The 18,376-nt window shown below is 43.0% G+C and overlaps 1 protein-coding gene across 2 annotated transcripts in view; it reads left to right on the top strand.

Moving 5' to 3' along the window:
• GRIA1 (glutamate ionotropic receptor AMPA type subunit 1) overlaps positions 1-18,376 on the top strand; it is a 145,655-nt gene that overhangs the window by 16,939 nt on the left and 110,340 nt on the right. For both annotated transcript variants that reach the window (XM_039224724.1, XM_039224725.1), the window contains exons 4-5: positions 7,956-8,117; positions 10,394-10,561. In XM_039224724.1, coding sequence (XP_039080655.1) covers positions 7,956-8,117; positions 10,394-10,561 — 330 coding nt within the window. The remainder of the gene's footprint in view (positions 1-7,955; positions 8,118-10,393; positions 10,562-18,376) is intronic.

Genomic DNA, 18,376 nt, shown 5'->3' with positions numbered 1-18,376 from the left:
AACCAAAGCCTCCTCTTTCAGGCTTCATTGCTTCCACTGGGAAGCCTTTCCTGAACTCCAAGGTCAGGTTTTGGTTCATTTATTTTGCTCTACAATTACTTGGGTAATATTGGCCTTTTTCACTAAAATTTAAGTAACCTGGAAGCAAGGATTACACCTGTGATTTTCTGCTGCACCCTTGTCTCGTGTGTGCTTTGCAATATCAAGTACTCACAGATGAATGAGAGCATGAATGAGTAACTAAACTAGAATATTCCTTTCCCCATTCCCAGATTTCAAATTTATCATCTGTTTGGACTTTCATTCATTTTTCACCAAGAATTCAATAGATACCTACTATACTGAGACCTTATAAATGCTTAAGATGGCATTTTGTCAAAAAGCGGAATTTCTGTAGTCTCCGCCGGATCATCCCTAGACAGGAAGGCTTTGATCAATGTAAAAGGAATATGTAGGTTTCCAGTCTGCCAAGAATTCCAGGCCCTACACTAGCCTGAATTTTGAATTGACCTGTGGCCCTTGTTCTGAAGTAGCGCTGGCCAGCTGTCACCTCTGACTGCAGCCAGCTAGAACACAGTGAAGATAAAGGGACTCTCTGGAAGACTAACGAGTACCAGGGCTGAGGATACACTGCTTCGCCCATACATCAACAGCCCAGTCTGGGTGCCCCTGACCTTCTGCCACAAAGTGACAGCATTTTATCCTAAACCCCTGGACTGAGAGAAGTTGGTCTGTGAGGCCCTGACTTCATCAATGCTTTGTCAACAATGGACACCTGCATGGGAAATAGGTCATTTTGTGTGTTGGCAGATGTTGTGTGTAAGCATCCAGGTACCTGTCTCCCTGGTTTCAAATGCACTTGTATTAGTTAACACTAGGGTTTTGTTTTGTTTTGTTTTGTTTGTTTGTTTCCAATATAGACAGTGTTTTAGCTTATTTGAGCACAAGTACCATGTCTTATTGACATTGCAAGAACCAGATAAGCCTGCATGTTCCTGGGGATTGTATAGGCTGAGGACACGTTAAAGTTTTGGTTGGTGAAAGTCACTGAAATAGGAAAATGTGAAGGCCCTTATGCAGAGACATGGTGATTTGAGGACACAACTGAGTCCTGAGCTCAGGAATATTCTGTAACTTCACACATATCCATATTCATGTGCACACACCTATGTGATCACAGAATTATAAATCAAAGCTGGAAGAGCCCTTAAGAGAAAAATCAACGTAAGCCCTTAAGAGAAATCAACTGTCTCAGAAGTTTCCAAACTTTTTAGTTAAAAGCTCTATTTTCAAATGGAATCTTGGGGAGAACCCCAGCATGTAAAACAGATTAAAAAAAAAAAAAACAAAAACAAACTGAGCTGCATTGGTGGTAAAGGGAAGGTGGAGATCAAGGACCCAATTTTTCTGCCTCCCCCCCTGCCCCCCCCCCCCGCCCCCAAGGCCAACAGGTTGAAACCTGCAACCTGGGAACACAATTTGAATGACCATTGGTTTAGACAATGCCCTTCTATTGCAGATCAATAAACTACTGTGGGGAGAGGTTAAGACCACTGCCCAAGGGTAAGTGGTTCCTGGGGTTCAAAGACAGGACAGAATTTATGCAGTTGTTCCTAAAACTGCTTTCCTGACCATTCTTATTTATGACCTAGTTCAGAATAAATATATATACTACATGGAAACAGTCTGTGAAAAGCCCTCTTCGGTCCAAAGGACAAACGCTGAGAGGTGACAGGATGGAAACATGTAAGAATCATGAAAACAGTGCACAAAGACATTTGCTCTCCCTTCCTGGATCCCTCACTGTGAATCAGGAGGTCCTCACACTCCAGGTGCTGTGTTGTCGATACAGTTGGGACCTTGCCTCCAAGGAGTCCCACAGTCTCTTGGGGGCAGGTGAGAAAGATGACCGCAGTCTCAGACAGAGAGATAGGACAAGACTCAGAGAGAGAGAAATGAAGAGATGTGGTTCAAATTCCAAGTAGCAGTGCACATTAAAGGAGCTGGAGGCAAATGTCCTGGTCTCCTGGAAACCTGCTAATTCCTTCCTAATGTAAAGATACAGACAGCCCATTCCAGGTGCTTCCTTGCTGCACAGGAGGTGAGTGAATCAGAGTGACAGGACTGGTGGTTAGGAGGCTGAATGTATGGTGCTTGGAAAACAAACCACAAGGCTTGTCACTTGCGGTGACTGGTCTCCGCCCCTCACTAGCTGTGCTATATTGTGCAGACGCTACTCCTTTCATTTAAGCCCGTTTCCTGACTTGCAGGATGGGAATGATAATAGTACTTGCTTTACAGCATTGTTATGAGGATTAAATGAGATAATACAAACAAAGCCCTTAGCACAGTGCCCCCTACAGAGTAGGCTGGATACATCCCACACACTAGGCAGTTGTCATTGTATTTTAGCTGAAATCAGCCTGCCATGACTTCTGCCCATTTATAGGTACTGGCTTGCTCCCCAGAGCCTCAGAGAACAAATCCTTCACCTCTTTTCTATGACAGCCCTTCTGGGATCTCAATACATCCTCCACTTACCCTCTCAGTTTTCCATTATTTTTCAGGTTGATTATCCCCACTTCTCAGGCATTTCTAATGTAACAAGACTTTTCAAACTGCACTTGCCTGTAACCATCCTTTCTCTGGAGCTGTCATCTAAGAATCTGTCTGACAAGTGGGGGAAACTTGGCATGTTCAACTCATGCCCTTCTGAGTAGAAAGTACGAGTTCTTTGATTTATTCTAATGTTACCTCTTGTAGATCTCAAGGCAGGGGAGACAAGGCAGCCCTTTCCCTGGTGTCCAAGAGTTTGTTTAATAAACCTTCTTGCTGGCCCCTTTAACAATGCTGGTTGCTCCCTCTTTCTTCTGACGGGTGTGGTGTCTACACAAGCAGGATGATGAGGGCTGAACAGCTTGTACATGACCCCTTGAAAGAATTCCAGAGAAAAAGGAAATCTGGCTTTGAAGATACAGCTTTTCATCCTCCAACAGCAGCGATCCCATACACCTGCCTCCTGTTCTCTCAGGAGTCTTGCCTGGCCCACTGCCTGGTTTTGAAGCAGTTCTAACAACACCTAACTTCTTTTAAGGCTGTGATAATGATGATGGTGAATGTGGTGATGATAACAGCTAACGTTTGTTAAGCACTTACTATGTGCCAGACACAGTTCTAAGTGCTTCAATGTATTCTTTTAAATCTTACAACAATTCTATGCTGTAGGTGCTGTTATATCTACATTTTGAAGACCAGAGAACTGAGCCTCAGAGAGGTTAAATAACCAGTAAGCCGCATAATCGGTTCTTTTGTTTCCAGCCACATGTGATAATTAATAGTCATAATGATAGCCCAGAGCCTCTTCATGATCCTTAAAGCGTTTTCTAAATCTTCACAGCTACATGAAAGCATATCCAATGTAGTTATAGTGTTAAACATCTCTTTAGGATATCATAATTATTTGAAATGCCTTTTCCTTCTAATCCTTTGAAAATTATAATTGACATAAGATAGAAGGAATGCCTGAGTTAGCTACTTTACTTAATTGAGCACTTTTACTCCCAATCTGTTCCAACAGGTGGTCAGCATTGTATTGCTCCCACAGTGGCATATAAGGGAATCAGATCCCAACCTCAGCTAATCCCCTAACCAGCCACACAGCCTTAGGCCACTCATGTCCCTCCCCGCACACACCTCACTTTTCCTATCTGTACAATGGGGGTTTGGTCTCATCTCCAACATCTTTGCTTCAGGCCTCAGGAAACTGTGGTCTATGGGTCAGATCCAACTGTCACCTCATTTTGTTTGGTATGTGAGCTAAGAATTCTTTTTTACATTTTTAAATTATTGGAAAAAATTAAAAGAATGGTATTTCATGACTTGTGAAAATTATATGAAATTCAAATTTCAGTGTCCATAAATACATTCCGTTGGGACACAGCCATGCTCATTCATTTACTATTGTCTATGGCTACTTTCATGCTGTAATGGCAGACTTGAATAATTACAGCAGAAACCATATGGCCTGCAAAGACAAAAATATTCACAATCTGGCCCTTTACAGAAAATATTTGCCGACCCCTGGTATGGATGTGGGGTAGGTGGGTACTAATAGACTTTAGATAAATCAGAGGCTTGGGAAACATCTAAACAACCTTCAGAGGTTGGTGTCAAGGCAAGAAAACTAGGGTGTTCTCTCACAAATATTCCTTTAAGATAGAAAGCTGTACTGAATGGCCTGTCTTTGGCAGGGTGGGTCACTTATTCAGGGCTATTCACTGTGTCATCTGAGGTTCTTTGCCCGTCTTTGAGACATTCTCTGAACACCATCGTAAAGCCAACCTCGTGCATTCCTCCACCGGCAAGGCAACACAACATATTGATAAAGAAGACAGATTTTATGGGTGGACCATTGTTTGAACTGTTGCTTGCTGTGTGATCGCAGGGGAGTTTCTAGAAATCTCTGGACCACAGCTCTTCACCATAAATTGGGATGGATACTCACACCACTCATTTATGCAAATAAGCATCTGGTGCCTCCTGTGCGTGTTCACCTCTCAGGGTTGTTTGAGGGATAAAATAAGATTATCTATATAAAGCATTTAACAGAATGCCTGGCTCAGGATAAGAACTTGGGAAATGTTTAAAATAAATCTAGGGGTGCCTGTTGACTAATTATTTCATTTTTCATTTTTAAATGACAGTAAGCTCATCATCCTCAGAAGGTTGTTGAGATGAAGTTATATAATTCATAGGAAATGTAACTTTGGCCATTATTGCCATTTTTGTTATTCTTATGAACAATGCTTTTGAAGCTATGTTTCAGTAGAGCATTTAACAGTGCCAGCATTCTTTATTTCCAGACCAGGAGATAACAAATTAAGCAGGGCTCCCTTAACACATCATAACAAAGATTCAATAAATGCAGCAATTTATCTTCCTTGTTCTGACACTGCCATTCCCTACCCCCTCCCCTCTTTCCAGGGACTAACAGACGACTTCTAATCATCAAGAAGAATTATCTGGAGAGCTATATTGTTAATAGGATAAAAAGGAACCATAGTCACATAGTGTGCATGTGTCTGTGTCTGTGTGTGTGTGTGTGTGTGTGTGTGTGTGTCTGTGCATTGACCACAAGTTATTCCCTAATTTTGTTGCTCTTACCTAGCATCACAGATAGGAGTTTTGTGATCCTTTGTGCACTCCTTCCCAGGGGAAGACAAGGAGGTCTGTTAGAAGGTCCCATCAGTTTGATTAGATGTAACTGAGGTTTAGGCAGATATTCTGGTGATGAAATTGAGTGACATTTATGTTTGAATAAATTCTGCCATTTCCTGTGGCCCCCATTATGTTCAGGATGGGGGCAGTAAATACAAAATGTGCGGGAGCTGATTACAGATTTTCAAGTGACAGAATAGGACTGCAGGAGATAATTCCATTTCATCCTTTCAGTGGTTAGTTTGTGAACAAGATGTTCTTTTTAAAGTTCTCCAAAAATTAAGAGAAATTTCTCAACTGTGCATTAGCTTTTAACCAGTGTGGGATTTCGCTTAGGTGGGATTTTAATGTCTTCAAATGCATATTCTGATTCCATCTGTACAACTTGCTAGAAACACTGTGCAAATCAGTAGGCCTCTATAGAAGTCTATCAACTGTGGCTGTGGGAAAAGTTAACCCGAATCTCTCTTTTCAACCAAATAAAACCATCCACTGGCATTTTCAGCTGCTTATCATATTTCTCCTGCCTAATTAACATTCTTACTTGAGGATGTCTCTGGCTTTTATTCATTCACACAGAAAATATGTACTGAGCACTTGCTCAGATGCTAGGCTCTAGGACACATCAGTGAAACAACAGAAAAGGTCCCTGTGCTCATGGAGCCTATATTACAATGGGAGGAGGAAGACAAAGGACCACATGAGTAAAAGAGATGGGCTCAGATAGTGATAAACACTACTGAGAAACTTCTCAGGGCACTGAGAGGCAAATGACTGGACTAGGTGGTATAATGACTTATTGGTTTCTTCTAGAAGCAGGACTTAAGACAAGGATTCAAGTACAAGTGGTTTGTTTGGGTGCCAATTAGGGAATCTGAGAAGTTGGGTAGGGACAGGATATCAGCCAATAAAGTTACACAATCCCTTAAGGGACCTCTAGACATTTGTGTAGAATGTGCCTCAGGATTATACCCCCACCCCCACCCCCCAACAAGCGGACAACATCCTGGAGTACTTAACTAGCTCTCCATCTGCTATTGGTCGAGTGCTGCTCTGGGTGTGTTAATTTCCCAACACAACTGGCTTAACCTGCACAGGGGTGAAGTGATAGATATGTGCAGTTAGTATAGAAAGTGAAATGTCAGTATATAAAAGGGAGTGGAATTGAGCAGTGTACTTCTGACAGCGTCTACCACAGAGTGGGAATTGGATCTTTAGGTAAGGGGCGAGGAAAGACCTCTCTGAAGAGACTGTGTGATGGCTGAGAATACTTTGTGGCAGGGAATACATAGGACAAAGGCTCTGAGTAGAACTTGGGTTATTCATAAAATACAGATAATAAACAATCAGAACTTGAGAGTCACTTGAAAGGAGGGGGAGTATGTCTGAATCATAAAGTTTTTTATGCCTAGATGTTTTAAATAAGAAACTATATTGGAGCATCTGGGTGGCTCAGTAATTTAAGACTCTGACTCTTGGTTTGGGCTCAGGTCATGATCTCATGATTCTTGAGATACAGACCCGTGTCAGGCTCTGAGCTGAAAACGCGAAGAGCCTACTTGGGATTCTCTCTCTCCTTCTCTTGCTGCCCTTCCTCTGCTCATGCTCTCTCAAAAATAAATAAACTTTAAATAAATAAGGAACTAGATCAAGTGGATGAGAAATTAAGAGATGTGGACAATATCATATGACTTTCTTTGTATATACCATGCTACATATTTACTTGTTTGTTTATAGTCTTTCTCACCAGAAATAAGCTTCATAAGAAAACATATTTTATTCAGTATTGGAATAGTCCACTAGAGGTTCTCAAAAATGTTTGTTGAATGATGAGTCAAGCCCTTCAAAAGACCTTAGTTCTGGTCCCTGCTCTGCCACTGATTCACTGGATGACTTTGTGATCAATTCTCCCACTTTGTCTCAGTTTCTTAAACTGGCAAATAGTCATCTAATTCCTACTTTATTAAATCATAAAGTGAAGCAAGGCCATAGATATGAAAGTACTGTGCACTATGGAATATATTATACAAATACCAGCCTTCCTTTTTAAGTTGAAGGCTTCCTGAACTTGAATGAACTTCACCAAATGGGGAGGAAAGATTTATTCCTGGCAAAGCATCCTTTGTGAAAGTGAGTCTGTGGTACAGAAAAGAGCACAGAGTGAAGGATGGTCAGAATCCAGATTAAAATCCACCCTCTTCTGCAGACTTGCTGGTGACTTTGGGGGACCCATAGGAGTTTGCTCCTGAGTTCAGATTCTTCTTCTTTCAAAAGGGTGAGGAATGCAAGTGGTAGAGGAGACAGTTCCCTCCTATTTTTCTATTTTGTTCCATATTTGTGGCATCATAGTAATCCCACCATGACTTATTGACCACTCAGTCTGCACCACATACTTGATGTGCATCATCGCATTGCTTTTCCTCCCTAACTTCCTAATCTTGGTTATTCAGACCAGAAAACATCAGGCAATTTAGTCCAAGTCACTTTAACTAATGGCTGCAAATAACAGAGCCAGTACTTCATCCCAGGCAAGATTGGCTTCTGACCAAGTGCTCTTAACTGTGCTAACCAGGCACAAACTTGGTGATAACCTGCAGAAGGAGGGAGGTACAAATGTCTCTCCGTTCAGCCAGTTTCACCTTATGGAACAAGATGGAAACTCCTGTGATCCTGTAACATGATTTAATTGACTTATCTAGTCATCATCTTCTGATTTCTTTACCCTCCTCCCTGCACAGGGTTTCATGGACATTGACTTAAACAAATTCAAGGAGAGTGGAGCAAATGTGACAGGTTTTCAGCTGGTGAACTACACAGACACCATCCCAGCCAAAATCATGCAACAGTGGAAGAACAGTGATGCTCGGGACCACACCCGGGTGGACTGGAAGAGACCTAAGGTAAGAGAATGGGCAGCAGGCAGCAAAGGACCAACTTGGCCCCATTGCCTGCCCCAGATTTCTAGGCACTATTAGCCTTTAGTAAAGGAAAGACTTTCTAAGAGGAACAAGCTAAGGAAAATAGATACATGAATATTGAGGATGTGCTGCAAAGGTTTGACAATCAGAAGGACAGTGGTTTAAACAAGATAAATATTTTGTTTTTATATAAACAAAATTCAGAAGTCAGCAACCCAGGGCTTGTATAACAGCCCCACTACTGTCAAACACTCAAGCTTTTTTCTATCTTCTTGTTCTGCTACCTTCAGCATATGGTTGCTATCTTATAGCCCAAAATGGCTGCTGAAGCTCCAACCATTAACTCAGTATTCTAACCAGCAGGAAAGTAAAAAGGAAAATAAAAAGTACAATTGCTTTTTTTTAAGAACCTTTTTCAGAAGTTCCAAAAATCATCCAGTCACATGCTATTGACCACATCTTAGAAACCTAGCCCCAGCTTGCTACAGAGAAGCTGAAAACTGGTGTCTCTCTTCTGGGCAGGGCCATCATGTTGCACAGCTCCAGGGGGCTGGGGATGGGGGAAAGCGGTTTGTACTTATTTCTTTGTGAATGGAAGCTTCTTTTATTGTGCAAGGGGAAGTTAGCCCTTTATCTGATCAACAAGTACCTAGCTAAAAGTTAAGGAAATCTAGCTAAACCATATCCAGCACATCTCTGCCTCAGAGCATCAACTGCCAGGTATGCAGACCATCTCCTCACATCCCAGGCATGATGCTCTAAATCATATAGCCAGAATCTATTTTATTTGCGATTTGATAGTGGCTTAGAATAAAGAGAGCAGGTAAATTTCTTTCCCATGTCAAACCTGATAATTTGGCAGTGGCCATGTGGAACACTGTGTTGAAGATTCTAAGGCCAAATTTGTTTACCTGGAGCAAACAGCGAATCTTTGACAACTTTCTCTTGCCACTCAGTCAATTTCTTTTTGCAAATGGCAAGCCATCTTGCTGAGGTGCTTCTCATCCTACTCTTGCTCAAACTGATTTAGCAATTCAAAAATGAAGAATTATTTCCCATACGATTTCACTTATATGTGGAACTTAAGAAACAAAACAATGAGCAAAGGGGGAAAAGAGAGAGAGAGAGAAAAGGTAACCAAGAAGAAGATTCTTAACTATAGAGAACAAACTGATAGTTACCAGAAGAAAGCCGGGCGGGGGGGGGGGGGGGGGGGGGGGGGCGGCGGGGGTGATAGATGATAGGTGATGGGGATTAAGGAGTTCATTTGTCGTGAGCCCCGGGTACTATATGGAAGTGCTGAATCACTATATTTTACACCTGAAACTAGTATTACACTGTATGTTAACTGGAATTTAAATAAAACTTTGAAAAATGAAGACTTCTTTCAATTTGAGCTTAAGCAAACAAAATCACTTGTGTTTTAAAGCAATGAACAAAGCATGTACCAGCTAATTAATAAGTGAATACCCTACCCAACTTTCAAAAGATTGGAGATTATAAAAATAATCAAATGTACTATATTCTTTAAGTGAAAGAATGAAAAGAAATTGGAAAAGTACTCATACATTTATTCCACAAATCTCTATTGTGAACTTAAAATATGCCAGAGGACAAGCCAGGCATTGGGGACAAATTAATGAACAAGACAGGCATGATGAGTTCCAAAGCCAGAAAATATTGTCTGGGGTCATTATCCTGCTTTGTTTTATCAATATCTAAGACCCCTTTTAGGCAAGATGGGGAAAAAAGAAAGCTATCCTGAGTAAGCACAAGGGGAAAGTATACAGAATGTAAACCTGTCACTTTAAGGCACATGTGGAAATAAGAGCTTATCCTTCTCAGATTTTTTTTTTCTTTTACTGTCACAAGGGATAGTGGAGTAAATAGTTCCTCTTGGTGCCTGGAACAGAGAAAACCAAATTTTCTATGGGCTGTATCAAAGCTATGGATGTGATGCATTTAATCTATGCCTTCTTTTTCCAGTGGAACCAACATTTTAACATTGCAAGACTGCACACAAAAGTCTAGAATTCCAGCTTCCCTTTGAAAGTCACAACTGGCAACACGGAACTCACAGTTCAGGAGGGCAACGTTGGCTAGTGAGGTGGAGCAGCAGCCCCCATTCTGGGCACAGGCTCCTCCTGCGCCGCCCTGAAGCCATTCTCATCACCAGGAAGCACATTCCCAGACAGAGCTCCCACCTGTCTCCCTGTCAGCTCTTTCTAACACCTAACTGTCTCCATTCTTCCCACCAGTACACCTCTGCGCTCACCTACGATGGGGTGAAGGTGATGGCTGAGGCTTTTCAGAGCCTGCGGAGGCAGAGAATTGATATATCACGCCGGGGGAATGCTGGGGACTGCCTGGCTAACCCAGCTGTGCCCTGGGGCCAGGGGATCGACATCCAGAGAGCTCTGCAGCAGGTGAGGCCAGCAATGGATGCCCCTTCTTGTGGGAGCCTCATAGGGGATTATGGCATCAATTTCAGGTGGGATGTAGCCATTTAAAAGAAAAGGTGAGCATGCCTGAAGTTTGAAAAACCACTGTGTGTGTTTGTGGCTCTTGGCATACGTGGAAACTCATGTAGAATTTTTTTTTTTTAATAGTATGGAACTCCTGATAGTGTAAAAGCTTGATTTTCTGCTTAGGGATTATGCTGTAGTTGGAAAGGGGACTTGAAATACGTAGGGATGGAACAGAAAACGTTTTAGCAGTCTCCTGGAGACTCTCCCCTCTTGCCCTCGTTTTCTGTATGTCTTCATTACCTTTGCTCTCCATGCACATTTCATGAGGGGATCCTGAAAATGCTTCTCAGTACTTTCTGATCCCATTTTCTTGCTTCTCAGCATTACAATCATCAATTTTGTTTGCACTGAAGAACAGTTAAAGAACAGGGATAGAAAATGGCCATGCCCATTCTAATCAATTGGCTATGCAAAGGATTCTTAGGCTGAATCTAGATTCCACAGGGAAGAGTATAAATATTCAATTAGTGATATGTTTGCTGTGCAAGCAGGATGAGACAGTGGCACATGTGGGCTGTGTATTGAACATTCCTGGTTTAGAAGATTCTGGGAGCTTGCCCTCAGCTTTATCACCCTCAGAGCAACTAGAAGTCTCTTGAAGCCTCCAGAAGTCTCTAGAAACACCTCGAGTCCAGGCTGTGATTCTTGAGCTGCTAATGGATAGACTGCACCATCTGATGCCTCTGATACCTCCTAATAGAGAGCTGTATTTCCAGAAGGGAGTGGGCAAAGAGGGCAGTGCCAACTAAAAGGAATGTCCAAGTTTCAGGCACAGTGGCAAGCCAGCAACAGCAAAATATTTTGGTGCTGATGCTACTCATGAGCCACCCTCTGCCCCATCCAATGGAGTTGCCTGGATAAGATAGGTTTTACTTTTTTGTTGTTTTTTGGGGGGGGAGGGTGCGGGGGGAGAGTGCACAAGTGAGGGAAAGGCAGAGAGATAGAGAATATCCAGCAGACTCCACATTATCAGTGCAGAGCCCAATGCAAAGCTAGATCTCACGAACCATGAGATCATGACCTGAGCCAAAACCAAGTTGGACACTTAACCTACTGAGCCATCCAGGTGCCCCAAGAGCGGTTTTACTTTTAAGACTACATGCAACAGAAGGTGAATTTGGGCTCCCGGGAGAGAAGAGCATTTCTGAATGAGGGAGAGATGTAGAGCAAAATGCACAACCGTCCCTGTTTGTTTTCCAACCACACGTGCACAGCTCTTGCAATTTTCACAACCTGGGGAAAGAGCCGAGAAAGGAACATCACCAGCTGTTCCTCAGCTTGGATGAAGTGCCTTTACATGGAGGAGAACATGTAGCTCCATCCTTGGGAATGAGACTAAGCAGCAGTCCTGTGATGACAGGAGGAACACGCTAAGGGGTCCACCAGTAGCCCCTTCTGCTTTCTCCCCATCTCTGTGGAGGGCAGCCCCTTTACTGAGCAACAACAGCAGACATCAGGCAGCTTCTGAATGATGGCCAAAGATGCAGCAGCCACCTGCTGACTTATTTAAAATGCTCTTCCAGACTCCACAGTCGAGACAGATTCTATTTGCAATGTGAGACTGGTTTCAGAAGGTCCCCGGGATTTGCCCTCAGGTTCACAACCCTCCCAGCTCCTCTGCCTCTCCCATCTTAATGTCGTCCCTGTCGTGAGGATATTCTGATGTTACCATGACAGTGATGAAGCCTGGGAGGCAGTGCAGATAGCAAGAAGGGTTTTGAACCAAGAGGCAGGAGAGCTGGGGTCCAAGTCCAGCTGGGCCCCTGGCCCTCTGAGTGACCTTGAAATACTCATTCATATTTCCTACACATTTCCCTTTCCTTGCCCTTGACAGTGAGGAAGTTGGAGAGACCACTCCCAAGTTTCAACCATCTCCAGACATTCTAAGCTTCTTTTTCTCTCTTATGGTCTAATCCACGTCTTTCTGGTTAGAATGTATACTTAATCCTTCACTTCTGCCGTCAGTGGGATTTGGGAGGGGGCAATTGCCTTAGCCAAAGAATATGATCTGTTTTATATTGTCTTTGAGTCAAAACATGTATCTGCCTCTCTGGCAGCGAGTCAGCTGCTCCCTGAGAGCCTGTGGTGTGCTCTGGCCTGGGGCGAAGCACTGGAGATAAGAGAAGGCAAGACCTACCCTTAAGAAACTCTCTTCAGCCTCTACTGGATGGCATGGGTCGGGGAGAATTAGCCACAAACACAAAACTCCAGCATTCTGATCTGAAGATCAGCTGTTCAAACAGATCCCTTTTTAATTCTTTGTTAAGAATCCAGAATCACAACAATTTGTTGCTGAATGAGACCTTAGAGATTACAGACTTCTGTGTCCATTACTTTATAGATGAGCCAGCTGACCGGAGTAGTGGTGACTCATCTAGGGGCACACAGCAGCTTAGCAGCAGAGGCTGGAGGAGACCCCTGTCCTGCCTCCCCCTCCTGCCTCAGGCCTGTCCCATGGCCCCTTGGCCCTTTGCTTGTTCACATTTAGCTACAGGGCCTTCCACACATAGTCATGGTCACTGTCCAGATATTTCACCTTCTAGAGCCATCTCTTCAAATAGTCATGCCACTAGGGCATGTGCCCACAACAGGCTGGGTAATTCCACTGATACTCAGTCCATGGAACCTGTGGTTAAGGGCTCAGGTCTCTGCTTCCCCAATCACTGGCCTTCAGGTCACACATTGGGAAGAGGCCTATGTAGTTCAGCTTATGTTAGAACTGGGATGCATGAGTGACTGAGGCCTGAAGGAATAAGCCCACTATTGTAAAAATAATGGTAGTGGTTAGTTAGCTCATCTGGTTAGAGCATGGTGCTGATAAAAAAATAATGGTAATGCCAACTCTAATGTGTTGGGGACTTCTTATGTACATAAGGTTCTGAACATACATTACATGTTTAAGCTCACTGAATCCTCAATATAATACTCTGAAGTAGCTAGTTTCATTAATTGTGCTTTATACATGGAGAAAATGAGCTTTGGAGATATTTTTTTTAATTTCCCCAAATTCTATAGCTGGTTAGTGTTGAAACATGATCTCCAACCCACATCTGCTTGCTACCTCACTTTGTATATGTAACTGCTCCAAAGTCTCAGAAGTCCAGCCCAGCAGGGGAGATGCAAGGGTTATGACCCAGCTGGCAATAGCGCTTGGCCTTGGGTAATATCTGTGCACCCCCATCCCCCACTTACCCTGCTGTAATTTCCCCAGCAACAGAGTGAAGATAATCAGCCGCCTGCCTGCCTGCCTGCCCCATGCCTGACATCCAGGGAGCCATTCAGAATAGTAATGAGCCCACATCCTGGAAGCCCTCAGTGCTCCAGGAATGAGTAGGCATTAGGGTTCCTATAAGTCTGCTTCCAGCTGACACAGAAGATCCAGCTCCCCAAGTCAGGCTCTTAGCATTTGGAGGTCATAAGCCCATTGAGGATATTATTTTTAAAAGATCTGGACTCTTTCTCCCAGAAACATGCACACATGTACATATGTATATTTTTGTATGACCAGGAGTCCAAGGACCATATTACTCCTGGAAGCCAACCCCAACACTTCACGTGAAGAATATCTGCCCTAAATAATAATCAGACCTCTCAGTCTTTGTGTTTGCAATCTGTCAGCCAGTGCTCAAGCATATCAAAGTGAAGGAATTCCCAGCATTTTGCTAGATAAGATCTAGGGTATCATGGGCAATAGGGGTGTAAGACACAGCTCCTGCCTTTCAGGACTCAAGACCCACTTTTGAATGGAAGACCAGCTCCTGAGAAATCCTACCTATAAAGGTGTGGATTGAGGGCTAAATAACTAGCCAAGCTCTCAGTCCTATAAACAGTCACAGGAGAACACCATGACCAAGGAATCTGGGTATCAACAAGTCTTCTTGTAAGATGAGCCTAGGCATTAAATGAGGTGATCGTATAATTTATCATCCAAACTGGAACACTTATGAGTGAAAGAGAAAGATATTGTCAGTTATACCAGAACAAGAGATGTAGCCTGGAACTGTCCCAAGCCAGCTAAGATGGATGGTCATGAAAGCCTTACGTGAAGGACAGATTTGAACAAACAGTGAATTGGGCTTTGGAGGATGTAAGTGTAGATATATATGATATCCAGCAGAAAACTAGAGTCAAGTACAAGCAAGGACTTGTGGGCATGATGTTTGGCTGTTAGGGAGTTAGAAAGAGAAGAGGTGAGTTCTCACCATGCCCCCACCAAGCTCTTGCCCAGGGATCTTGGACTAACTGCTCAACTTTTCTGGCACTGAGTTCCTCATCTCCTGATTGTACATAATCATCTTAGCACTTCCTGACTCATTGGCTTGTTATAAGCCTCAAATATTAAAAACTAAAAAAATTTAAAAAAAGAAGAATGAATAGGCTTCTTTGAACTTCAGGGCAACTGAATGAGATAGTTAAAGCCAAGTTGTTCTCCCATTGAGCAGATGAGAAAGTGGGAATTCAGAGGAGTCCTATGACTTGCCCTGGCCAGAATAACCAGGTCATGGTCCACTGGAACCTAAACCACAGGCTCTGATTTCCCAAATTCAGTGAGCACTCAGGAGAGGGGGCCAAGAGGAAGGATCCACTTGAAAGCAGCCACAAAGAGGTTACAGAGGCCCTGGGTCCAGGGGATCTCTGCTGCCTCCCCCAGGAATAGGGGGTGGAAAAGTCTGCAATATTAATGTCTCAAGTAGTGGAAACACTATGTAGCACTCTCCCAGCACAAGGCAGGAAAGAAAAATTGTGCTTCAGCATCTCATGGGCAGCAGACTCTGAGCTGGCACCCATTACCACTTACAGGAAGCCACAGCTAGTTCTCTGTTTTTCACAAAGGGAGCTGGCAGACGCCAGGGTGGCGATGGGAGTTCCAGGAAGCAGGAGCCAAGGGGAAACTCAGTTTGACCCCAATCTCCCTAGGATATGGGGTGGGAGAGGAGGATGGTGATGAGGGCCAAGAAGTTCAGCCCTAATGAATAAGACAGCAGTTTCCAGATTTACCCAAAGTGGATGTTTCTGAGAAGCTGCTTCTTCTGACTGTGAGTCCATCCAGACTGTCCACATAAATGGTTTGGGGCTGAGCTATTCTCTTGACCTCTCCTTGCTCTGCCATCATGGAAGGGTAGTTCTGAGATGTCTGCTTTCCCATACTTTGTTTTATCTCAGTGTGTGTAAGTCTTGGCTTCCCCAACTAGATGATAAGAGCCTACAGCTGCCCCAGAACTCTCATGACTCACTGTGAATCCTGAACCCAAGTGCCATAAGCTCAGAGTCTCAATAATCCTATCTATAAAATGGAGGAAAATAACTGCTGTTACTGCTCTCTGCTGGGTTTCTGTCAACATCAAAAAAACATCTTCCTGTGAAAACACTGTGGCAATGCAAGGGGCCTTCAGGTAGAGGGCCTAGAACTTTGCTAATGATGATATTTTTGGAAACTGAGAAAGGTTTGTAAATATGACAATGACAAAACCTTCATCTCTGCTGAAAGAGTCCCTGCTCTAACAATTTACCAGACCCAAGGCTTCAATGTTAAAATCATCTTATTTTTCCATACCTTACCCACCCTACTACCCTACAATAGTAGTAGCCTTCATCATCATCATCGTAATCATCCTCATCATTTAAATAATACACATTTTACATTGTCACAGGCAATATGCTAAACACTTGAGTTCTTTGAGGAGGAAACTCAGAAATAGATAGGCTCAGTGACCTGTTCATGGTCACATCATTAGGAATTAACAGAGCATGGCCAAGGAAATGCCTAGCGGTAGCAGCGGGTGGCAGTAGTAGGCACATAGAATATACTACTATGTGCATTTCTGTTTTCACTCAGAACCTAGCTTGATAACAATGTCCCCTGTTTGAGACACCACTTAGTATCATCAGTGAATATACTAGAATATATCAGAAGCTTTGGATTTTAGGCCTGCCTTGGACACTGAAAAGTCTTAAGTTTTGAGCAAATCAGTTTATCTTCCAAAGTTCTGGCTTCTCCCATGTAAGTGAGGATCATGCCTAAATGGCATACCTCTGGAAGTTCCTGAGGTATGTATATTCCTGATGAATATACATGAAAGTACTTTGTAAACATAAAACATTGTCAAATGGTGGCAGTTATTATTACACTATTAAGTAATGATAAAAATAATAGCTGACCTTTGCTGGCTACTCACGTGCAGTAAGCATTGATCATAAAATATCTCATTTAATCCTTAAAACAACCTTAAGACATAATTCCCTAACTGGTCCCATTAAACAAATGAGGAAACTGAGTCATAGAAATATTACACAACTTATGCTAAAACAACACACTGATAATTGGTATGATACTTGAGACCGAGGCCAAAGTACAGATGCCCATTTGGATCATTAATGACATACTTCCTTCTGTTTGGGAAAATCACTCTACCACCCATTCATCTGCACATGTGCCCCAGTCTGTTTTTCCAAATGAGTTACTTAAACTGATACTTAGCCTACCTCTCTTAAATCTTAATGAATGGGAAGCCAGAGATGAGCAAGAGATGATCAAGGTGAGAAGGTGATGTTGCTGACAGGTTGGAATAGCTCCCTTCTTCTTACTCTTTCTAGGAAGATCTGTGCTTTGTTTTCTCTCTGAAAAGCTAAGCCAGCCTAGACTTTTCCAGAGTGAAGATTTCTCCATATTTCATCTGGGAGAGTAAAAAGCTTGTTGTATAATTTGTTCAGCGCGCTGGGCCTGTCATGGCCTCCCCACTGAGACTTCAAACCAGAAGGTGATGTGAGGGTCATCCTCAGAGCAGTCAGCCTCTCTCTCTCTCTCCCTCTCTCTCTCTTCCTCCCTCCCTGTGTGTATGTGTGTGTGTGTCTTTACGTCCCCCCACCCCTTCTCTCTAATACACACACCCCAACTATTCTTATACCTTCTGAGGGTACAGGAGCTGGTCACTGTTGGAAAAAGAAAAAAACCTTATAAATTTTCCTTTTAAGCTATTTGAAAGGGAGAAATAAATGGTGTGAGGTTATACAGCCAGGTTCATATTGGTTCTAGGTAGAGATTCACCTCACTGGCCTTAGGCCAGACTGATGTGAGAATACATGGTGGGTCACTATCAGAGAATGTGGTTTCTTGTACCTGAGCAGATGATATATGGCTAGACTCATCCTTACTTGGAGAGTGAACGTGGGTGAGATTTACTGGTCATCTCCAGAGTGGCAGAAGTGGCCCTAAAATTCTTGAATCCCACATATTGACCACTTGACCTTTTATATGATTGAATATTTGAGGCCATGAAAGTTTGATCTGATTCCTTTGTGGAAAAGAAATCCCATGAAGCATATTTGGGGTCAAATACAAATTTTGCTTTAAAGTTGAGACTTGTTTCAAGCCCTGTATGCTCTGGTCTTTTTTTTTTTTTTTTTTTTTTTTTTTTTTTTTTTTTTTTTTTTTTTTTTTTTTATGTTTTTTTACTTACTTCTGAGAGAGAGAGAGACAGTGTGAGCAGGGTAGGGTCAGAGATAGAGGGAGACACAGAATGGGAAACAGGCTCCAGGCTCTGAGCTAGCTGTCAGCACAGAGCCCGATGCAGGGCTCGAACCCACAAACCATGAGATCATGACCTGAGCCGAAGTCGGACGCCTAACCGATTGAGCCACCCAGGCGCCCCATGCTCTGGTCTTAACATGAAGGGCTCTCCTCAGGTGCTTTCAAGTTTTCAAGGCACTTTCACA

The sequence above is a fragment of the Hyaena hyaena genome, unplaced genomic scaffold (genome assembly GCF_003009895.1).
Source record: "Hyaena hyaena isolate Hyena2069 unplaced genomic scaffold, ASM300989v1 scaffold_1742, whole genome shotgun sequence".
Taxonomy (NCBI): domain Eukaryota; kingdom Metazoa; phylum Chordata; class Mammalia; order Carnivora; family Hyaenidae; genus Hyaena; species Hyaena hyaena.
The sequence above is the reverse complement of the archived record's forward strand: the minus strand, read 5'-3'. Positions and strand labels throughout refer to the sequence as shown.